General features: G+C 53.6%; 2 protein-coding genes across 3 annotated transcripts; one reads left to right on the forward strand and one right to left on the reverse strand.

The window, feature by feature from the left end:
• Window positions 1-683: 683 nt before the first annotated feature.
• PLOD3 (procollagen-lysine,2-oxoglutarate 5-dioxygenase 3) lies at window positions 684-8,497 on the reverse strand. Of its 2 annotated transcripts, none has more exons than XM_082712819.1 (19): window positions 7,552-8,497; window positions 7,054-7,329; window positions 6,768-6,904; window positions 6,496-6,659; window positions 6,212-6,324; window positions 6,015-6,078; window positions 5,579-5,676; window positions 5,233-5,334; window positions 4,965-5,090; window positions 4,665-4,786; window positions 4,166-4,270; window positions 3,922-4,047; window positions 3,521-3,662; window positions 3,322-3,435; window positions 3,044-3,112; window positions 2,498-2,602; window positions 1,858-2,004; window positions 1,504-1,629; window positions 684-1,140 (listed from the first exon to the last, which is right to left on the reverse strand). In XM_082712819.1, the coding sequence occupies exons 1-19, from the start codon at window positions 8,404-8,406 to the stop codon at window positions 985-987; spliced, it is 3,147 nt and encodes a 1,048-aa protein (XP_082568945.1). In that variant the 5' UTR covers window positions 8,407-8,497; the 3' UTR covers window positions 684-984. The 2 variants fall into 2 exon arrangements, with proteins under 2 accessions (XP_082568945.1, XP_082568946.1); XM_082712820.1 differs by having other exon boundaries at window positions 7,054-7,145; window positions 7,552-8,473.
• A 100-nt stretch (window positions 8,498-8,597) lies between these two features.
• Window positions 8,598-21,308, forward strand: ZNHIT1 (zinc finger HIT-type containing 1). Its single transcript, XM_082712949.1, has 5 exons — window positions 8,598-8,697; window positions 19,885-20,055; window positions 20,596-20,675; window positions 20,808-20,977; window positions 21,063-21,308. The coding sequence occupies exons 1-5, from the start codon at window positions 8,676-8,678 to the stop codon at window positions 21,082-21,084; spliced, it is 465 nt and encodes a 154-aa protein (XP_082569075.1). The 5' UTR covers window positions 8,598-8,675; the 3' UTR covers window positions 21,085-21,308.
• Window positions 21,309-23,281: the final 1,973 nt, after the last annotated feature.

Consider the following 23,281-nt stretch of genomic DNA (forward strand, 5'->3'; position numbering starts at 1 on the left):
GGGCTGGGTGGCAGGTAAGGTGTTCGAGGCTAGAAATGCCCAAGGACCCGCAAATATTTGGTTTTCAAAAGGCGGTCCGTAGGGCTTCTCCAGGGGTCTTGCTTGCTTGGCAAGGGCTTGATGGGGTGCCCCCCAGAGGCTGGAAGACATAAGCTCTCAGGAGGTCTCGCCTCTTTTGAAGGCTACTTCCCATTCCCCTCTTCCAGGAAGCTTTCTTGGGATGATCTTCCAAGCCTTCCCTTTTTCTGATCTTTCCTACCCAAAAGCTTGGGTCCCATAAGCCTCCTGTGTCTTCCCTTGAAACGCATGCTTGCCTTGGCATTGTCCCCAAAGCCCAGCCCTGGGGATCTCCCACCCCCACACTTCACTCAAGGAAGAAAATGCCCTCAAGTGACGAAGCTCAAGAGCTTTAGAGAAGAGGTTGCAGGGGTGGTGGGGGTGGTGCTGAGGTCTTTGGGCCTGGCCCTTCTCAGCCTTCTCAGCCCCAGGCAACACAGGGGAGTTAGAGATGGCATCCCGGGAAGCTTCTAGGTTCTCACACTGCTCCACAATCTGCTTCTGCCTCCTTTTTTCCTCTCTGTTCTTTTTCTTTGGAGTAACTAACTCCAGGTCTCCCCTCTGCTCTGGGGGCAGGAAGGATTCGGGGTCAGTAGCGAGGGGAAAGACAGACACGGACTCAAGAGTTACAAATCCTCCTTTATTGGGAGGGAGGCTGAGAAACAATAATTTATTGTATGGGGAGCCCCCAGAAGTCTTCTCCCCATGAACGTTTGGGGAATGAGGGGTGGGGCAAGGGGGCTCCCAGGAGCTTCCTGAGAGGGCTGTGTGTTGGGGGGAGGGGGCACATTCAGTCCCAGGCACACCCAGCATCCACTCAGGAAGGGAGGCGCCAGACACAACCCCCGCTCCAAGGCTGTGGTGGGGGGGGGCGCGCACGTGCGGAAAGGCACAATGGTAGGGAGAGTGTGGCAGAGTGGTTGAATGTCAGGGGTCGACAAAGGACACCATGATATAGCGGGTGCCCCGAGTCGTGGGCAGCCCCTCGTGGTAGTGGGTGAGGCGGCCGGGGTGCAGGAGCCCCCAGCCCTTCCGCGGGGATGAGACTATGCAGTCATAACGCAGGAAGCGACAGCCACCTCCCTGCAAAAGGACAGGAGATTGGAGGTGGACAGTGAGCAGACAGGGTGCCGGGGGTCAGGCCGCCACAGCGGGGGGGGGGGGTGAGAGGCAGGCACGGGGGCTTGGAGGGTTGGCACACAAGGGAGGCACAGGAGGGACAGGCACACAGACCGGAAGAGTCCCAGGAGATGGCACCTGCGAAGGAACTGGACATGGGAAGGGGGCAGGCCGCGGGGCAGGGCGGGTGACAGAAGGGGGGGTAGGGGTCCTCGGGGGTGGGGGGCAGGCCAGCAAGGTCCCCGGGGCTCACGTGAGCGCGTGCACGTGCACGTGTGTGGAGGAGCCCTGCTGGTGTCCTGACGCGGGCGGGCGCTAGGGGCTCACCTCATAATCCAGGCCCTTGTGGTTGAGGGCCACGTTGAGGGTGAAGGTGGACGAGTCGTGATGGGGCCGCAGAGAGGGCTGCTCGTCCGGCCGGTAGCGGACCACGAAGTTCATCACCGCCCGGGTCTGTGGGGACACGAGAGAGGACACCGGAAGGATGGCCGCGAGGTCCTGGGGGCCTTCCGAGGAGGGCGGCAGGGGTAGGGCCGCAGGGGTCTCACTGCTAACTGGTGGGACCCCTTCCCACGGGGCTCCGGGTGCTACAGGGGCTGAAGGGGCGCCGTGTGGAGACTTCCAGCAAGGACCGGGCTGTGTGGGAGGGTGGACGTGGGGTCGGCAGGGGCAGCGGCCCACCTTGGTGTGGTAACCTGGGAACAGGCTCTCTGTCATGGGTCCCACGTACGTCCTCAGCAGCTGTAGCCACTCGTCCTCATAGCCCACCTGCTTCATGTGGATGTCTACGGTGGGCACGTTCTCGTAACCTCCGGCCAGCCTCGAGTCCTGCGGGCGGCGGGCACTGAGCCCCGACAGGGCCACGCCAGCCTCCCCCCTCCTCTCGCTCTCAGCCCTGAAAGCTTGCGTGACCTGCGTCTGGGAGCCTTGACCATTTAGCCTGACCACCCCTACTGGCCCTGAAGATGTCACCTCTTCCGTGAAGCCCCTCGGTCCCCCCACGTCTGGGCCAAGGGCCCCTCCGGTGACTCCTGCAGTGTCTTCGCTGCCCGTCACAGCCTTCAGGAGCTGAGACTGTGACGGACACTAGAAGCTGAAGCGCATGAGGGCAGGGCATGACCAAGTGTGGCTCAACGTGTCACACCCCCTAGGTCAGTGGCCAGCGTCTGGGACCTGCCAGCCCTGGGTAAGGAGTTCCTAAACGAATGCATGCACACAGGCACGCAGTTGTGCCCCCTGTGGGTCCCCCCCACCTCTCCTCCCCTCCCCCGGGGTCCCCTTCTCCGGGCACCCGCCCCTCCCCTGCCCCGGCCCCTCTCACCTCATGCCGGCCCCCTGACCACTGGCCGTAGTGCTCCATTTCCTCCACCAGCTCGTCGCACATCTGCTCGGACAGCAGCGGGAACCAGTACACGTCTGGGCACGGCTGAGGACGGGCAGGGGACGAACAATGGGGGCGGGGGACCCTTGCAGACCTCTCGGGAGGAGACAGGCAGCCAACCCAGGGGGGCGAAAGCCGCAGCAGAAAGGGAAGCCAGGAGTTGGGAGAAGCTGGGGGCACGGGGATCAGAGCACGGGGATGGGCGGGGAAAGGCGGGGCCGGAGAAGGTAGGAGCGGCGCAGGGAACCCGGGGCAGGGAACCCGGTGCAGATGGCGGGGGCATGCCAGAGCCCCAGGTGGGCCTTCTTTACAAAACTGTCACTTCACCCATAACACCAATAGGCCCAACAGATAAGAGAGAATCGCTCTGATGAGTGGCGGGGTGGGGAGCCGAAGGCCTTTCTGCTTGGCCTTTGCATCCACCCAGCAGCAGCGGACTCAGGGCGGTGTCCACCGGGGCAGTCGGGGGTCCTGCATGGGGCTCACCTGCTCCACAAGTCCCTCCCCTTCGAGGGCCCGGCTGTAGTTCTCATGAATGTACTGTTCCTTCCAGTCCTGCGGGAGAAGGGGGTGGGGTGCGCACCTTGACGTGTGCCCACTTCACTCCCCGTGGTCCCACCGAGGGACCCCCAGGGCCATGACCGCAACGGCCTCTCCCCAGGCAGGAGCAGGACCTGGGAGTGAGCGTGTGTGTGCACCCATGCCTGTGCCCTCCTGTAGCCAAGGGCACGTCCCGCGATCTGAGCAAGACGGCTGGCACTTACCAGGGGGTTGTCGAAGATCTGCCAGAGGTCAGGGTGCAGATGGTCGGTGTCGTACCGGGAAGTGGCCAGGAGGCGGCCGAATTCGTGCTGATTGCTCAGGTGGAGGAAGATGCCCTGGAGTGGGGCAGGGGGAGGGTGTGAGGAGACACCGGTGGCTTCTGGCCAGCACCCCGCCTTCGGGCACGCAGGCCGCACTCACCTTGTCCCGCAGGCTCTTACAGAAGGCCATGTCGGGGTCAGTGTCGCTGCCCGAGAACACCTCCCTCTGGGGCAGCTCTGTCCTCAGGGTCTCACCACGGATCACGTATGCCTGGGATATATAGGGCACATTCCACACGCCCCTGGAGGCACCCACACGGGGGTCAGTGAGGTGGGGGACCCTTCCCCAAGGCTGCCCAGGTCAACCCCAGAGCCCCTTCCCTTGGGGCACCCCACTCTCCGAGCCGGAAGGTCCACCGGCTTCCCGGTCACAACACCTCAGGCCGGCTGCCTCGTGAGGCCGGCCCCAAAGCTGGGGCCCTTTGCGATGGGTGAGGCTCTGGGGGAGTGCGCAGGGGTGTGTGGGCCCCGATGGATGGGAGGGGCCTTGGCAGGACTCACACTCGCTTCCGCTGTACCAGCTCTACGTAGTCCTCCGAGCGCGCATAGTATTCGTCGGGGCTCAGAGCTCCCCAGAAGTTGGACCACAGCTTCCCGTGACGGGACAGCATGGGCGCTATCACCTTCCTGCGGACAGGCGGAGCGGAGGGCCGGGCACAGGTGAGCCCCGGGTCCCAGGACGGAGGGGGGACAGGGACTTCCTGGGGACTCTCTGGGGACCCTCTGGCTGAGCCGGGCAAGCGACCTGTTCTCTTCGATGAGGATGCGCAGGGTCTGCTGGTTGGTGAGGACGGCGTCGGCATCCAGGCTGAAGTAGAATTCGCACTCCGGGTCCTGCCGACAAGTGTCCCTGGAGGGGCCGGGTCGGTGAGCAGAGGGGTAAAACGGAAGCGGGGGGGGGGGCGGGGAGGAAGGACTGTGTGGTGGGTGGGAGAAACCCGCTGACGAGGGGAAGAAGAAAGTGGGTAGAAACATCAGCAAGAGAACAGAAGGAAGACTATGGGGGGAGGCTTCGGCTCCCCGCACTGCCGCTCATTAGAGCAATTCTCTCTTGTCTCTTGGGCCTATTGGTGTAGGGGGGTGGTGTGCATGCTTCCCCAGGACCCCGAGGTTCTCCTGGTTGCGAAGGTGCCCCCGTGAAGGCTGAGCACAGGCTGCACAGCATGTGAATGGGAAAGGGCGGGTGCGGTGGCTGGCAGACCCCCTTGGCTCTCACCCGTGCTCCCCGCCCAGTGCTCACTCACATGGCCATGTCCCTGGCCTCGCCTGGCGTCAGGGCCTCCTCTGGCCCCACCAGCTTCACAGCTGAGAAGTGGTCCTGGAGCTGGGGCCAGGAGTCTGCGATGTGGGGCTCATGGTACACCTCCTGGAGAAGCGGGGGGTAGAGAGGGCAGAGAAGATGGGGTCTGAGGGAGAGGAGGGGGCAGGTGGTGAGCAGGAAGGGTGCAGGAAGGAGTCTGGGTGGGCGGGAGTTCCAGTCCAGGCAGGGGCAAAGCCCCTTGGGAGGGCGCACAAGGGAGAAGCCGCCTGCAGGGATGTCTCACGTTGTTATGCAGGAAGAGGGTGATCCTGTCCGGGGGATAGTCCAGGAGCAGCAGCCGCTGCAGGAAGCGGGGCAGGAATGGGGTAGGTTGTTCCACAAACACAGCCAGAAGCACCCGGGGGGGAGGCTAGAAGGTACAAGATGGTGCTCAGAGGAGAGCCCGGGCCCCCACACCGGTGTGTCCTCCACCACCCTGGCAGGCTGGGAGTCCCCAGGAGCTCCGGCCTGTGCCCCGGCCCTCAGCACACTCTCCCTGCACCCCTCCTCACCTGCCCCCCCGGGAGTGTCCTCCGGTCCCGGCCGCAGAACCCACAGCCTCCCTGGGGGGTCCAGCCGTTAGGGACATAGTTTCCCAGGTAATTCAGCTGGAGCTGTTGGGAGAGGCAGTGAGAGCAGGAAGCAAAGGGGTCCAGCAGCGGAGCTGGGGACGGTCAGGTGGACGGACAGGGGACAGGGCAGGGAGGGGAGAGATGGACGCTCAGAACCTCTCCCAGTACCTCTGCCGCTGGGGCTGGGGAGGACTGGCTGCTTGGAAGGGCTGGAGGTACGCAGGGGTGGGGGCTAGGTCTGACTGGGGCAGAGGTGGGGGGCTGAGGGTATGAACCACTGGAGCACCTTAGTGGGACCATTCCCATGGACCACGACAGGAAGTGTGTCATAGGCCACATTCCGGATACGCACACGGTTCCGATCAAACTTTAAAACCACCTCATCTGGGGAAGAAAAGCCCAGCTTTATACTCTTTTCCTCTCAAAGCTGCCAAGCAACAGATGCTACTAAATATGGAGGGGGGGCGGGGAGCCCAGCTGCTCTAGAGAGAGGATGGACTGTGGCTCCAGGGGCGTGGGGGGAGCAGCCACTGTCTCTCTCCTGAGGGTACTGACCAGACTCCGGCCACCGTGGGGAGCACCACCCTCCTCCCTGGGTGACCCGGGCAAGTCACCTTCACAAAGGCAATTTCCTCCCCTGTAACGGGTGGTAACCATAGGTCCTCCTTTCGTAGGGCTGTGGTATTAAATAAAATCACAGAAGCGGTGCCCTTTCTCCTCACCTAAAGCCCCATTGAGGTTCTGAAAGATCCGGGATTTATGATCCAGATTGAGGCTGAGTTTCTCCTGGATGGGATGAAATGGGGTGGGCCATCATTACCCACTCTTTCTAGAACCTCCCTAAAGCCCTAGCCCCCTCATCTCCCCTTCAGGCTGCACCCAGAGCCACAGGTGGCCGCTCTCCACCATCCCTCCCTACCCTGAGCCCCGGGTCCAGGTAGAGTCGTGTATAGAACAGCTGGTCGTCGTCATCGTCTTTGTACTTCCACTGGCGGACGACTTGGTGGATGGTGGGGGCAAAGCCAATGAATCCTGTAGGGGTGGGCGGGTGCTGACCCCAAGACTCTCAGAGTCCCAGGGACCCATCCCCACTCCCTCTCTAGGCTGGGGGCCCCTGGAATGCTCCAGGCCCCAGCACCCACCCCCCCCACGCTCCATGCCCTAGTACCCCCACTCCCATGCCTTGGGCACTCTGCCACTCACCACCAGAGTTGAGGAAGCGCTTCCCCGTGCCCACCTCAGGGTACTGCTCTGCCAGCCCCCACTCGGGCCAGCAGAAGCCCTCCGCAGAGAAGAGCAGGCGGCTGCCGGTCTGGACAAACTTCTTCAGCAGCTCCGAGGGGCTGCCAGCCAGAATCACGTCGTAACTGGGTGAGGAAGACTGGGTGTGAGCGGGGCAACCACGGGAACCTCGGCTCCTTACCCCCTCCGCCTGCTTGCCCCCCCCCTCGCCTCCCCGTCAGCGGCCCCTCTACCTGTCCACAAACATGATGACCATGTCCTCCCGGTCTGCGTATTTCTCCATCTCCTTCTTGAGCCACCTGACCTTCTGTCCTCCACCAACCGTTCGGGCCACATCACCCCCTCGCCACTCCTCTCCCAGGCCCAGGGTCTGTGGGGGGGTGGGGAGACCCGCCAAGCCAGGGAGGCGCTCAGTCGGCCAGAGGGGCCCTCTTGACCAGGCTCACCGCATGCAGCCCTCAGCCCACTCCTCCCGCCCCTCCTCCCCTCCTAGGGACCAGCAGGCTTTCCTCTCCTCACCCGCACTGTGTAGTTGAAGAACTCCGCGGACCGCAGGAAACGCCGGTATCCTTCCGTCTCGGCTGTGGCCACCGTGATCACCAGCAGCTTCTCTGTCACCAGCCGGGAATTGGCGCTCGGGACCCACTCACCCAGCTCACCCCCCCCCGCCCCCCGCAACGCGCTCCGCTCACCGCAGACCCCCTTGCCCTCCCTCCGACGCTGCTCCTGTCCTGTTTTTTTCCGATTCCCTCTTAAACTCTTCCCAACCTGGGAAACTTTGGTCCCCGTGGAGAGCTGGATGGGAGTAACACCCAGGAATTCGGTGTCAGTTCACAGGCGAGACTGGAAATCCCAGCCCAGGGTGGGCAGTGGGCGAGGGGCCGCGTGGTTCACCCTGTGCAGGGCGCACGGCGTGGAGAGGCCGGCCACCCCCTCCCAGTCTTGACCCTTCCCCGGCGCCGCGGGCGGGCACGCGAACCCGGCACCCGCTCGGCTCGGCGCTCCCGGGGTTCTCACCTGGGTTGACCGGGTCGCTGCCCCGCGGACGGTCGGAGGCCGAGGTTGCAGGAGGCGGCGGCAGCAGCAGCAGCAGCAGGAGCCCCGGCAGGAGCCGGAGTCCCGGGCCGGAGGAGGCCATGGCGTGGGAGCGGGCGGAGACCGCACAGCGGCTCGCAGGGCGCTGGGGCAGTGCGCCCGGATCCCAACTCCGGGGAGGGGCTCTGGGAAGAGGGACCGGGGCTGCCGTGCGGCCAGCCACGAGGAGGAGCAGGGCTGGGGCGCCGCCCTGGAAAAAAGGCGTAGCCCGAGGCTACTGAAAACTCGAGAAGCCGGCGCCGCGGACAAGGGGAGGATTGTACCCGGGCGTGAGCGCGCGGGTGGCGCGGAACCAGCAGAGGGGGCGCCCGGCCGCGGAGCGGGGGAGGGGCGGGGGCTCGGGCCGGCGATCCGGAGCCGAGGACTGAGGTGAGAGGCAGGCCGGCCCAGTGCCTCCCGACACACGAGGAAACTGAAACCCGGAGAGGGGAAGTGACCCCCTGCAGGTCGGGCGGGATGCGGAGGCGGGTCTTTGCCGCAGCCCAGCCCGGAGCCGTGGGGCGGAAGGCTGGGAGAGCACGGCGGTGGGGGCGCGGGGAGCTTGGGCGAGCGGAGGAGCCGTCGGCAAGGCGGGAGAAGGTCCAGCAGTCTGCGGCCCCAGGGGCAATGGGGGTTGAGCTTTCGGCAGAGGGTCCCGGGGGGCCTCTCGGATTGCCCACTCAAGCCTGCCCACTTTCTTCGGTAGTCCAGCCCATCATCTCTACCGCCCCCGGGAGAAGCTCCAGGGGTTGCCTTTGCGATGATGGCATCTTCAGAAGAACCGAAGGAAAATGACATTTCTCAAAAGACCACTAGCATCGCTTCTTTAAAGTGATACATTTCGGGGAGTCCCACAAAATACACAACCACTCAGACCGGAAGTAGTTTTGCCCCTATAAAATATGGCGGAAAGCTTGTTCGTCTCCTAGGCAACACCACCTCCTGCGAAGGCACGTAGAGATGACTCTGCGCACGCGCAGTAGGACGCGCCGCCGGAAGTGATGGCACCGGGGGGTGGTTTATAGCGCGCCGGCGCAGTATGCTTTTCCGGCAGCTGTGTTGTGGAAATGGTGGAGAAGAAAACTTCGGGTATGTGAGCCCCCGCGGTTGACCCCCTACCTCTTCCTGTCCCAGACCGACCCTGGCCTACGGTGTTCTGACTCAGGGCCTCCCCGGCCGTCGGGTCCTGGCGTTCCGGTAGAGCCCTTCAGACCATCCATTCGTGTTTTATTGATGCCGGCTCCATGCCTGCGCTGGGGATGCAGAGAGGAAAAAGGTCCCTGTCATCCAGAAGCTGGCTCTCCGGGAGGGGGACAGACACGCGAGCCTACCGTTGCGTTTCAGAGCGAGACGTGCGACGGCAGAGGGGTGTATAGCTCGGGGGCGCGGGCAGCAGTGGCACGTGACCTCGCTTCTGGGACGGAGGGGACTGGGAAGGCTTGGAGGGAGAAAAAACGCTTGGTCTGAATCTGTAAAGTCGAGTCACGGTTTCGCTCAGTGCAGGGGCGCCGAGGCTCATTCCCAGCAGCGTGAACCGCACGTGCCAAGGCAGGAAAGCGAGAATAAGCAAGTCGCTTAGGAAGCCACGTTCACAGTTCGGGGCTTGCGGAGGAATAGTGAGAGTTTGGAGGGTTGGGGAAAGGAGCATTTGAAAGGCATTCTGTACGGCGCCGGGGAGCTTCAGTTCTCTCCGGAGGGCGGTGGAGAACCGTCAGTGGCTCTTTTAAGGCAGAGGCGTGACCCGGATTTATCTTTTAGAGAGGCAGTTCTGGCTTCAGTGCCGCACTGTACGGAGGAACTTTCTAGAATGGTGGGAATGGTCGTAATCAGCACTGTTTAGCTTGGCAGCCTTTAGCCACATGTGGCTTTTGAGCACGTGAAATGCGCCTGGTGCCACCGAGAAAATGAATTTTAAATTTTATTTAATCTTACTTAATCTACGTTTGAATTTGGGGCGCTGGGTGGCTCAGTTGGTTGGGCAACTGCCTCTGCCTTTGGCAGAGCCCTGGGATCTAGCCCACATCGGGCTCCCTGCTCAGCGGGGAGCCTGTTTTTCCCTCCGACACTCCCCCTTCTGTAGCCTCCTGCTCTCTCTGTCAAATAAATAAATAAAATCTTTTTAAAAAAATCTACATTGAATATGTTTTTGTTTTGTTTTGACAGAGAAAGAGAGCACAAGTAGGCAGAGAGGCAGGCGGGGTGGGGGGAGCAGGCTCCCCGCTGAGCAGAGAGCTGGATTCTGGGCTGGATCCCAAGACCCTGAGATCATGACCTGAGCGGAAGGCAGAGGCTTAACCCACTGAGCCACCCAGGCACCCCTCTACATTGAATTTGAATAACCACGTGTGAGTAGTGTCTACCTATATTATATAGAACCTTATTATTATATATATAGAGGCTGGAAGGCCAGTTAGGGAGTGATGGAGTTTAGTCTCCATAAAAAGATAGGGAGGGCGCCTATCTGGAGGCTCCCCATGGAGCAGGGAGCCCAATTCAGGGCTCCATCCCAAGACCCTGGGATCATGACCTGAGTGGAAGGTAGCCACTTAAGCAACTGAACCACCCAGGCGCTCCCATGTCAGTCCTTTCTTAAAACTCCTTGCTGGATCTCCTTTATTCTCACTGTAAATCTCTAGATCCAAATTCCTTTAGATGTGTAAAGGTAAGACTTTTAATGGTCTGCCTGACTTTATATCCACACAGTCTCCCGGACACTGCAACAGACTTGATGTAGGAGCCCTACTGAGCTTCCTTCAATTTACTGAAGGCACTTTGGTCTCCCATTCAAGCTTTCTCTCATGCTGATAGGAAAGCCTGACACACCCATCCCTCTCCCTGAACCAAGCTAACTTCTGTCCCTCAGTCAGATCTCAACCTAGACATTCCGTCCTCTGAAAAATCTTCTGACTACCTCAAGGCCGAGTTAGGTGTTTCTGGCATGTGCTCCATACAAAGAACTCTTTGTACTTCTTGTGTGTTCATATACTATGCTCTACTCTTCTTGCTTATTTCATTGTTTGTATGCCCCTCCCCTCAACCCCGACTGTAAGCTCATGTATTCCTATGGCCTAGCACACCCCCGGGGACTTGGGACAGAGGCAGTGTGCAGGGATCCAGAGCTGGGCAGTTCTGGGTCTGAATTCTGACCTAGCCACATACTAGCTATGTGAGCTTTGGACATACTTCTTAACCTTTGTACTTCAGTAAGTGGTATGATGGTAATGATAAAGGGTTAAAGCTCTTGCACAAAGAGCCTAGTGAGCCTGGCTCACAGTGCATGCCCGGTAAGCATTAGCCACTGGGCCATCGCTATTATTATGGTTACAGGCACTCCATAAATACTTGTTGAATGAATAAAGAGATATTTTGTGTGGAATTATCAGGCCCTGATAGAGAGATTTAAAATAACTCCTGGGTTTCTTTTTTTTTTTTTTTTAAAGATTTTATTTATTAATTTGACAGAGAGAAATCACAAGTAGACGGAGAGGCAGCCAGAGAGAAAGAGAGAGGGAAGCAGGCTCTCTGCTCAGCAGAGAGCCCGATGCGGGACTCGATCCCAGAACTCTGAGATCATGACCTGAGCCGAAGGCAGCGGCCCAACCCACTGAGCCACCCAGGCGCCCTGGGTTTCTTGTTTAGGATGTCTGTGTAGATGATTCCATTTACGTAAAGAGTATACAGGAGGAGAAGCAGACTTTGGGAAGATTTTGAATTTAGAGCTACAGCGACAGTGGGGCCATCTCTGGCTAGTCTCAAACCTCTCATGTGGCCTACTCTCTCCCCACTAAGGAGAGGGCTGGCCCCATCCCTTTCTCAATCTTTTCACTCTTCCTGGGATTTCAAACCCAAACGTGGGGCTCTCTCACCCAAAAGCGAATGACTCCAAAAGTGGTTCTCTCGATTGTGAACTTTCTCCTGAGCCCCAAGGCTGTTGACTGTTCCGTCAGCTGGAAAAATCACCTGCTGACCTCACCATTTTATTTTATTTGTTTGTTTGTTTATTCTTAACATACAATGTATTATTTGCCCCAGGGGTACAGGTCTGTGAATCATCAGACTTAAACACATTTCACAGCACTCACCATAGCACATACCCTCCCCAGTGTCCATCACCCAGCCACCATATCCCTACCCCCTCAACCCCCAGAAACCCTCAGTTTGTTTCCTGAGATTTGTAGTCTCTTATGGTTTGTTTCTCCCAATCCCATCTTATTTCATTTTTTTCCCTCCCTATCCTCCATGAACCCCGACTCTGCCTCTCAGATTCCTCATATCAGAGAGATCATATGATAATTGTCTTTTTCTGATTGACTTATTTCACTTAGCATAATACCTTCTAGTTCCATCCACATCATTGCAAATGGCCAGATTTCGTTTCTTTTGATCTGCTGCATAGTATTCCTGTGTGTGTGTGTGTGTGTGTATACACACATACCACATCCTCTTTATGCATTCATCTGTTGATGGACATTTAGGTTCTTTCCATAGTTTGGCTATTGTGGACATTGCTGCTATAAACATTCGGGGGCACATACCCATTTGCATGACTGCATTTGTATCTTTAAGGTAAATACCCGGTAGTGCGATTGCTGGGTCATAGGGTAGCTCTTATTTTAAACTTTTGAGGAACCTCCATGCTGTTTTCCAAAGTGGCTGTACCAGCTTGCATTCCCACCAACAGGGTAGGAGGGTTCCCCTTTCTCCGCATCTTCGCCAACATCTGTCGTTTCCTGACTGGTTCATTTTCGTCATTCTGACTGGTGTAAGGTGGTATCTCACTGTGGTTTTGATTTGTATTTCCCTGATGGTGAATGATGTTGAGCACTTTTTCATGTGTCTGTTGGCCATTTGGATGTTTTTTTGCTGAAATGTCTGTTCGGGTCTTCTGCACATTTCTTGATTGGATTATTTATTCTAAGGAACTTATCAACTCTACACTACACTTTATCAAACTCTTTTGGACACTAGCCCTTTATCTGATACATCATGTGCAAATATTTTCTCCCATTCTGTCACTTGTCTTTTGGTTTTGTTGACTGTTTCCTTTGCTGTGCAGAAGCTTTTGATCTTGATGAAATCCCAATAATTCATTTGTGCCCTTGCTTCCCTTGTCTTTGGTGATGTTTCTAGGAAGAAGTTGCTGCCTGTGTTCTCCTCAAGGATTTTGATGGATTCCTGTCTCACATTGAGGTCTTTCATCCATTTTGAGTCTGTTTTTGTGTGTGGTCTAAGGAAATGGTCCACTTCCATTCTTTTGCATGTGGCTGTCCAATTTTCCCAACACCATTTGTTGGAAGAGACTGTCTTTTTTCCATTGGACATTCTTTTCCTGCTTTGTCAAAGATTAGTTGACCATAGAGTTGAAGGTCCATTTCTGGGCCCTCTGTTCTGTTCCACTGATCTATGTGTCTGTTTTTGTGCCAGTACCATACTGTCTTGATGATTACAGCTTTGTAATAGAGCTTTAAGTCTGGAATTGTGATGCCGCCAACTTTGCTTTTCTTTTTTCAACATTCCTCTGGCTGTTCGGGGTCTTTTCTGGTTCCATATAAATTTTAGGATTATTTGTTCCATTTCTTTGAAAAAAATTGATAGTATTTTGATGGAGATTGCATTAAATGTGTAGATTGCTTTAGGTAGCACAGACATTTTGACAATATTTGTTCTTCCAATCCATGAGCATGGGATGTTTTTCTATTTCTTTGTGTCTTCCTCAGTTTCTTTCATGAGTACTTTATAGTTTTCTAAGTACAGATTCTTTGCCTCTTTGGTTAGGTTTATTTCTGGGTATCTTACTCTTCCATGAGGTTTATTTCTGGGTATATTACTGGTATTTTGGGCGCGACTGTAAATGGAACCGACTCGGTAATTTCTCTTTCTCTGTCTTGCTGTTGGTGTATAGAAATGCAACTGATTTCTGGTCATTGATTTTATATCCTGCCACTTTAATGAATTTCTGTGTAAGTTTGGGCAGTTTTGGAATGGAGTCTTTTGGGTTTTCCACATAAAGAATCATATCACCTGCAAAGAGAGAGTTTGAATTCTTCTTTGCTCATTCCAATGCCTTTTATTTCTTTTTGTTGTCTAATTGCTGAGGCTAGGACTTCAAGTACTAAATTGAGTAGCAGTGGTGATAGTGGACAGCCCTGCTGTGTTCCTGACCTTAGCAGAAAAGCTCTCAGTTTTTCCCCATTGAGAATGATACTCGCTGTGGGTTTTCATAGATGGCTTTGATGATATTGAGGTACATACCCTCTGTCCCTACACTGTGAAGAGTTTTGATCAAGAAAGGATGCTGTACTTTGTCAAATGCTTTTGCAGAATCTATTGAGAGTATCATATGGTTCTAGTTCTTTGTTTTATTAATGTTTTGTATCACACTGATTTGTAGATGTTGAACCAGCCTTGCAGCCCAGGAATAAATCCCACTTGGTTGTGGTGAACAATCCTTTTACTGTACTGTTGGATCCTATTGGTGAATATTTTGGTGAGAGTTTTTGCATCCGTGTTCATGAAGGATATTGGCCTGTAATTTTCCCTTTTGATGGGGTCTTTGGTTTTGGGATCAAGGTAATGCTGGCCTCATAAAATGAGTTTGGAAGTTTTCCTTCCGTTCCTGTTTTTTGGAATAATTTCAGGAGAATAGGTATTAATTCTTTAAATGTTTGGTAGAATTCCCTTGGAAAGCCATCTAGAGCTGGGCTCTTGTTGGAGGTTTTTAATAACTGCTTCAATCTTCTTACTGGTTATGGGTCTCTTCAGGTTTTCTGTTTCTTCCTGGTTCAGTTTTGGTAGTTTAACCCACTGAGCCACCCAGGCGCCCCACAGTTTTGGTAGTTTATTTGTCTCTAGGAATGCATCCATTTCTTCTAGATTCAGATTTGCTGGTGTATAGTTGCTCATAATATGTTCTTATAATTGTATTTTTTTGGTGTTGGTTGTGATCCCTCCTCTTTCATTCATGATTTTATTAATTTGAGTCCTTTCTTTTTTCTTTTTGATAAGTTTGGCCAGGGGTTTATCATTCTTATTAACGCTTTCAAAGAAACAGTTCCCAGTTTCATTGATTTGTTCTTCTGTCCTTTTTGTTTCAATTTCATTGATTTCTGCTCTGATCTTTATTATTTCTCTTCTCCTGCTGGGTTTAGGCTTTCTTTGCTGTTCTTTCTCCAGCTCCTTTAGGTGTAGGGTTAGGTTGTGTACTTGAGACCTTCCTTGTTTCTTGAGAAAGGCTTGTGTTGCTATATACTTTCCTCTCAGGACTTCCTTTCTGTGTCCCAAAGACTTTTGAACAGTTGTGTTTTTATTTTCATTTGTTTCCATGAGTTTTTAAAATTTTCTTTAATTTCCTGGTTGAGCCATTCATTCTTTAGTAGGATGCTCTTTAGTCTCCATGCATTTGAGTTCTTTCCAAGTTTCATCTTGTGGTTGAGTTCTAGTTTCAGAGCATTGCGGTTTGAAAATATGCAGGGAATGATCCCAGTCTTTTGGTATCGATTGAGACCTGAATTGTGGCCCAGAATGTTCCATGTGCACTAGAGAAGAATGTGTATTCTGTTGTTTTGGAATAGAATGTTCTAAATATATCTGTGATGTCCATCTGATCCAGTGTGTCATTTAAAGCCTTTATTTCCTTGTTGATCTTTTGCTTAGATGATCTGTCCATTTCAGTGAGAGGAGTGTTCAAGTCCCCTATTATTATTGTATTATTGTCAATGTGTTTCTTTGATTTTGTTATTAATTGGCTGCTCCCATGTTAGGGCTGTAGATATTTAAAATTGTTCAAGGGTCTGTCCAACAAGAAGATCTAAGTATGGTATAGTGTCCTTCCTCATCTCTTATTATAGTCTTTGGCTTAAAATCTAATTTATCTGATAGAAGGATTGCCACCTCAGCTTTCTTTTGATGTCCCTTAGTGTAGTAAATTGTTTTCCACACCCTCACTTTAAATCTGGAGGTGTTTTGGGGTTTAAAATGAGTTTCTTGAAGACTGCATATCGATGGGTCTTGTTTTTTTAATCCATTCTGATACCGTGTGGTTTTTGATTGGGGCATTTAGCCCATTTACATTCACGCTAAGTATCGTTATATGAATTTACTGCCATTGTATTGCCTGTAAGGTGTCTGTTACTGTATATTGTCTCTATTCCTTTCTGGTCTATTATTTTCAGGCTCTGTCTCTGCTTAGAGGACCCTTTTCAGTATTCCTGTAGGGCTGGTTTGATGTTTGCAAATTCTTTTAGTTTTTGTTTGTCCTGGAAGTTTTTCTCTCTCCTGTTTTCAGTGAGAGCCTAGCTGGATATAGTATTCTTGGCTGCATATTTTTCTCATTTAGTGCTCTGAATATATCATGCCAGTCCTTTCTGGCCTACCAGGTAGGTCTCTGTGAATAGGTTTGCTGCCAATCTAATATTTCTACCTTTGTATGTTACAGACCTCTTGTCCCAAGCTGCTTTCAGGATTTTCTCTTTGTCACTGAGACTTGAAAGTTTTACTCTTAGATCACAGGGTGTGGACCTATTTTTATTGATTTTGATGGGGGTTCTCTGTGCCTCCAGGATTTTGATGCTTGTTCCCTTTGCCAAATTAGGGAAATTTTCTGGTATAATTTGCTCCAGTATACCTTCTGCCGTCCTCTCTCCTTCTTCTTCTGGGATTCCAATTATTCTAACATTGTTTCATCTTATGGTATCATTTATCTCTCGAATTCTCCCCTTGTGGTCCAGTAGCTGTCTCTCTTTTCCTTAGCTTCTTTGTTCTCCATCATTTGGTCTTCTGTATCACTAATTCTCTCTTCTGCCTCATTTATCCTAGCAGTAAAAGCCTCCATTTTTTTATTGCACCTCCTTAATAGCGTTTTTTATTTCAACTTGGTTAGATTTTAGTTCTTTTATTTCTCCAGAAAGGGATTCTCTGCTATCTTCCATGCTTTTTTGGAGCCTAGTTAGCACCTGTTTTTTGGTATTCCGGTACATGAGCATTACATTCTGAACTGTAGTTCTGACATATTACTAAGTTCTGTATTGATTAGGTTCCTAGCCATTGGTACTGCCTCTTGTTCTTTTATTTTTGAGGCGAGTTTTTCCACCTTGTCATTTTATCCAGATAAGAATAGATGAATGAGCGAACAAAATACTACCAAAGGTAGCAACGACCCCAGAAAAATATACACTAACCAAATCAGAAGAGACCTGATACTGGCGGGAGAAGAAAGGATGGGGGAAAAAAAAAAGAAAAAAAGCATATAAGACTGGTGAACAGAACAGAGCCACACACTTGATTTTGGGTGTATTTTGGTCTGTCAAAAGAAACTGTCTCCCAAAATTTTAAAGAAAAACATATATATACACAAAAGTAAGGGTAAACATGATGAAGGGATCGAATTTGACTATAAAGATGAAAATTTTTAGGGGCGCCTGGGTGGCTCAGTGGGTTAAAGCCTCTGCTTTTGGCTCAGGTCATGGTCCCAGAGTCCTGGGATCGAGCCCCGTATCAGGCTCTCTGCTTAGCAGGGAGCCTGCTTCCCTCTCTCTCTTCCTGCCTCTCTGCTTACTTGTGATCTCTGTCTGTCAAATAAAATCTTTAAAAAATAATAATAAAGATAAAAATTTTTTAAAAATTTTTAAAAAGGTATCGATAATACAAGAAGTTGGTTGAAAAAAAGAGGAGAAAATAATGTGATTAGGCTGGAGACTAGAACAAAGCCATGCGCTTGATTTAGGGTATATTTTGATCTATTAGAAGAAACTGGGAGTGCCTCGGTGGCTCAGTGGGTTAAGCCTCTGCCTTCGGCTCAGGTCATGATCTCAGGGTCCTGGGTTGGAGCCCCGTGTCGGGCTCTCTGCTCAGCAGGGAGCCTACTTCTCCCTCTCCTTCTCCCTCTCTCTCTTCCTGCCTCTCTGCCTACTTGTGATCTCTGTCAAATAAATAAATAAATCTTAAAAAAAAAAAAACTGTATCCCATAATTTTAAAAGATGAAAAACCTATATGTATACAAAAAGTAAGGTCAAATACATAGAAGGGATAGACTATGACTATAACAATAGAAATTTTAAAAGATTTTTTAAAAAGGTATTGGTAAGATAGAATAGTTAAAAGTGTTAAAATAGGAAAGAGGAAAAATTGTTTTAAAAAGAACAAAATATTTTAAAAATTTAGCTTTGGGGGCACCAGGTGGCTCAGTGGGTTGGGCCTTTGCCTTTGGCTCAGATTGTGGTCTTGGGGTCCTGGGATCAGGCCCTGCATCAAGCTCTCTGCTCAGCAGGGAAGACTGCTTCCCCCACTCTCTCTGCCTGCTGCTCTGCCTACTTGTGATCTCTGTCAAATAAATAAATAAAATCTTAAAAAAAAAAAAACTTTAAAGAAATTTAGCTTTGGAAGACTAAAAAATCATGGGGCAAAGCCATGAATTATATGGGCTGTATTCCCATAGCTCTGAAGTTTTTCAGTTCTCATCAATAGGTGAGCTTGGGCTTGGATGGATGTTCTTGTTGATCTTCTGGGGGAGGGGCCTGTTGTATTGATTCTCAAATATTTTTGCTGGAGGCAGAATTACGCCGCCCTTGCGGGGGACCAGGCTATGTGGCTTGGTTTGGAGAGCGAATCTGCTCGGGTTCACTTTTGGGAGCTTTTGTTCCCTGAACACTTTCCGTAGAGCTCTGGGGGATGGGAATGAAGATGGCGGCCTCCCTGTCTCTGGCCCGTAGGTGCTGAGAGCTCGGGGACCCCCTCCTCAGCGCGCCCTCAGAGAACAGCAGCAGTCCCTCCTGTCTCCCTGGTCTCTGGCCGTACTCCAAGCTCACCCGGCCTGTGACCAAACGTTTCTGCCTCTGGCCCACAGCCCTGTTTGGAGTCTGCAAACCCAGCAGATTCCTGCCGTTTGCTCCTCCCGGAGTAGGAACCGGGTGGCTTCCTGGATCTGGCACTTGCAGGGTCTTTGCTCGAAGAGCAGTGGCCCGACTGTGCCTCGGATCCTGGTCTCAGGTAACCCTGAGCTGAGAGCCGCCCCCCACCCCAGCTTGGTCTCTGCATCCAGCTCCCCTGCTCCGATTACCTGGGGACTCTGCTGCACTCAGACACCCCCGATCCTTCTGTGACCCCCACGGGACCTGAGCCCACACTGTCCCCGCGAGGGCTCCACCCCCGCTTAGCCTCTGGAGCGATGTCCCTCCGTGGAGCAGACTTCTAAAAAGTTCGCATTTTGTGCTCTGCTGCTCCACCCACTTGTCGGGAGCTGGCCCCTCCCCCCGCGGTCTGTCTTCTAGATGTTGCTTCAGATTCACTTCTCGGCGTGTCCTACTTTCTGGAAAGTGGTCGCTTTTCTGTTCCTAGAATTGCTGCCCTTCTCCTTGATCTCCTGTTGGGTTTGCAGGTGTTCGGGATGGTTTGGTAACTGTCTAGCCGAACACCTCGGACCTGTGATAATTAGGTCTCGCTCCCACTCCAACGCCATCTTGCTCGTCCCCCTGGAAGCTTCCTTCTGACTTCACCATTTTAAACCTCCCTCTCGTTATCATTCGAGCTGTTCACTGGGCTCTGTTAATTCTATACAAAATATCTTTCTTCATTAAACGTATGTCCATCAAGGGCCTGTAGCCATAAGGAAGAGCTGAAGTCATGTCAAGAAAGCAGATGAGGGGTACTTTCCACCCAAGGGGTCACAGGGGGCCATACAAGGAGGATTGTAGAAATACACACTGGATTTGGCCCTAGGAGATCACTGGGGTCTTGAACGTGCGTGGTTGCCTCTGAATGGGAGTCAGTTCACGGGGGGTTGAGGATTGGGTGGAACGTGCAGAAATGGAACATTCTGTGGACCGTTGTGTCAAAGATAAGTCACTGTGATGCCGGGTTGACCTGGGAGAGTTTGGCAGGTTTTTCTAGTGAAGGGAAAGTTCTGTGGGGGACGAGGGGTTAAAGACGCAGGAGGGAGGGAAGGACTGGAGTCCGAGGTGGTGGTCAGGTTTAACAGTGGGCCCCGGAAGGGGTGCGCATACACTTCTGTTTGAGGGTGGGCTGAAAGACCAGTGTCTGCCCATGTGGCCGGCCTGTGTCCTTTGTGGCAGGAAATGGGGCTGCTGAGCGTGAAGGCGGGGTGCATTAAGGTCCCGGTGGAGGTGGGAAGCCCAGAGTGCAGGGTTGTGTGCTTTCTGCCAGCAGTGAGCGGTCTCCAGGAGGCGTTTCACTGGTTGGGTCTGGGGGTTGGGAGGAAATGCTGGGGCCACCCCAACTTCTCTCTTCCTGTGTCCCCATGATTCTGGCTCTGCCCCATCCAGTTCGCTCCCAGGACCCTGGACAGCGGCGGGTCCTAGACCGGGCGGCCCGGCAGCGCCGCATCAACAGGCAGCTCGAGGCCTTGGAGAATGACAACTTCCAGGACGACCCCCACGCAGGACTCCCCCAGCTTGGCAAGAGGCTGCCTCAGTTCGATGATGATGCGGATACCGGTAAGGCGGGTGGGGGAGGAGGGAGGAGTCAGCCTGGCTCAGGACCGTAGAAGGACCTGGGCTGTGGGGCAGGCAGATGACGGGAGCTCCTGTGGCTCCGCTGGGACCGGCTCCGGCCACGGCTTCCTCTAGCGGGTGGAGAAGACAGAACGTACCGGAACCCAACTCCCAGAGCCCCTCCAGCTCTGACAGTAACTACAGTTGACCTTGAGCGTCACCGGTTTGAACTGAGCAGTTCTGCTCCCTCATGGGTTTTTTACAGTCCGGTCCTGTAAATGTTCTTTCTCTACCTTGCGATTTTTCTACATATTTTGTTTTCTCTACCTTCGTTGCAAGAATATGGTATATAACACATAGAACATATAAAATTTGTGTTAACTGCCTGTTTCCGTTATCAGTAAGGCTTCTGGTCTACAGAAGGCTATTTGGGGGGTTGGGGAGTTGAAAGGTCCCCACAGATTTCTCACTACGTGGAGGAGGTCGGCGCCCCTGAGCCCCTCGTCAGTCAAGGGGTAAACTGTAACTGCCCTTCCTCTGTAGGAAAGAAAAAGAAGAAAACCCGAGGGGATCATTTTAAACTTCGCTTCCGAAAGAACTTTCAGGCCTTGCTGGAGGAGCAGGTGAGGGGGCGCTGGCCCAGCGGCTGGGAGGACCCCACAGGGAAGGAACGAGCCTGCCGAGGTCCTGGTCCTGGTGGGTGTTTTCCGCGTGGGTGGGCGAGTAGCTGTGGACCCTTCCCTTTGTCTCAGCAGAACCTCAGTGTGGCCGAGGGCCCTAACTACCTGACGGCCTGTGCGGGACCCCCGTCCCGGCCCCAGCGCCCCTTCTGTGCGGTCTGCGGCTTCCCCTCCCCCTACACGTGTGTCAGCTGCGGCGCCCGCTACTGTACCGTGCGCTGTCTGGGCACCCACCAGGAGACCAGGTGAGCTCGGCACGCCCCGCCCTGGGTCCACGGCTTCTCCCTCGGACTCCCTCCTCTCCTCACCCTGGGCTTCCTCTGCGTGCAGGTGCCTGAAGTGGACCGTGTGAGCCTGGGCGTCCCCGGAGGAGAAGGCCTTCGCGCATCACCCCAACCTCAGAGAGGGCTCGGCCAAAGGGGGAGCTGCTCTTCTGGACCTCGCGAGCAGCCGCTCACTCGCCCAGCAGAGCCGTGTCCTTCCCGCCGGAGCAGAGCGGTCTTCCCGCGGACTGTGTGCAGGGACGCGGGCTGGGCCGTCAGCGTGCTGCCGTGCGGAATAAAAGGTTTCTTGCGACGAGGAGCCTCCTGTTCGGTCCCAGGGTGTTCTGGGGGTGAGGGTCACAGGTCTGTTGTCCTACTCACAGCTCTGTGGCTTTGCCTTCTATCTGTCAATCACCACTCCCACATCTGCCTCTCTGACCCTGGAAGATTCCCTCCCATTCTCCTGCCACGCCCTGCCTCCGCGTCTCTCGGCTGCTGCTTGGTGTTGTTTTTGGGGGATTTCTGGAGGCACTTGCTTTTGCTTTTTGTTCCTCTCGTTTTTCTGAGGATCATTTGAGTGTCGCCAGGACCGGGTGACAGGGAAGTAGAGTGAGCGCTGGGGACAGGGTGCAGAATGATACTGCGGAAGGAGCCAGCCCTGCTTCATCCTCTGGTCCTTAACCCAATGAAGAGATCGGCCCTTGACCTTGGTGCGGCCGGTCTGAGGAGCATTTGTCTTGAGGAGGCGGTTGTTAACCGGGAGCTGCAGTGTGTGAAGTTATCAGTATCCGAGAAAACGCGGAAATTCCTGGGAAGCATGAGAGGCATGGGGGAGTCCGTCATATAGAGGCCTCTGTTCTTGGTGGCCCTGGATGCTGTAATTTTTTTTTTTTTTTTAAGATTTTATTTATTTATTTGAGAGAGAGAGAGAGGGCTAGCGCACAAGCAGGGGCAGAGGGAGAAGAAGACTCCTCACTGAGCGTGGAGCCTGATGTGGGGCTCGATTCCAAGACCCGGGTGACGATGATCTAGCAGAAGTCAGACGCTTAACCCACTGAGCCACCCGGGGGCCCCCAGATGCCATAATTTTTAATGCGGTATTAAAGCTTCTTATACCCATGCCGCCTCTAAGTGGATTGCAAGCTGTGAGCTCATAAGCTCCTTGGAGTTGCTGTCTTAAGGCCCTGTACCCCGTTAGGACACAGCATAGCAGATGCTTAGGATGTAAATGTTGTATTTGGTGAACAGATGACCTCGAGATAGTAACGGGAGCCGGCAAATCCTGGGTTAGGCACCTTCGTAGGCTCTTCTCTCCCCTTTTGGGACTTGACAACAGCTGGCCCAAATGCTCGCGGGGTCTTCCTTGCCTTTTCTCTGGAGACATGAGTTTGGGTCCGTGGTGTTGGGGACAGCTCCGAGTCTGATGGTGAGGACATGGTTTGGGGACAGTTCTGGCTGGTGGTTTTAAAAGACGACTGGACATTTTCTGACTGTCCTTTCATCAAGACGTAGAGTCTCTGCTCCCTTCCCCAGGGATCAGGGCAGAATTATGACTTTTAGCCAGGGTGGCAGAAGTGAGACCATGCGACGTAGAAGGATAAGGTAGTAAAAGGCAGAGAAGCTTCTGCTTTGTCAACTAGGACGCTTGTCGTTTTGGATCCCTACGTCACCATGTGAGAAATCCAGCCATCCTGAAGCCGCCGTTCTGTGAGGAACCCCGACTGCACGGGGAGGCCACACGCAGGTGCCCCCGTGCCGGGCGCAGCCGAGTCCAGCCTTCACACCAGCCCAGCCGAGGCTTCCTTCGTGAGAGTGAAGACGCCTCCAGATGGTTCTGGCCACCAGGCATCAAATCACCCTCAGCCGTTTGAGGCTTCCTGGCCATGTGCTCGACATCACAGAGCAGACACAGACGTCTCTACAACGGCCCAGACGCCTCGCCTGCGGAATCCGTGTGTATGACCCAGTGGGCTATGCCGCTGAGGCTCGGGGGCGGCGGGGGGGGGGCGGTGTTCCGTGGCAGTGGTAACCGGGACACCAGGAGTCGTTTGCTGGCTTCTGACTTCCGGCCTGAGTTTACTGTCTGTCCCATGCAGGGAAACTTCCCTAGATCCTAACCTTTCAGTCTTCCTCTCCATCAGGGAAGAAAATGGAGGGGAAAAAAAGAGGAAAGAAGGGAGAAAGGGTTGGGGGGAATGAAAGACTCTGTCTTGGCTGAGAAACGCCTCGTCACCTCGGTGTGATCACCTGCATCGGACTTGCTTTCAGAACACGGTCTCCTCGGCT

Source organism: Mustela nivalis (assembly GCF_964662115.1).
Source record: "Mustela nivalis genome assembly, chromosome: 19".
NCBI lineage: Eukaryota > Metazoa > Chordata > Mammalia > Carnivora > Mustelidae > Mustela > Mustela nivalis.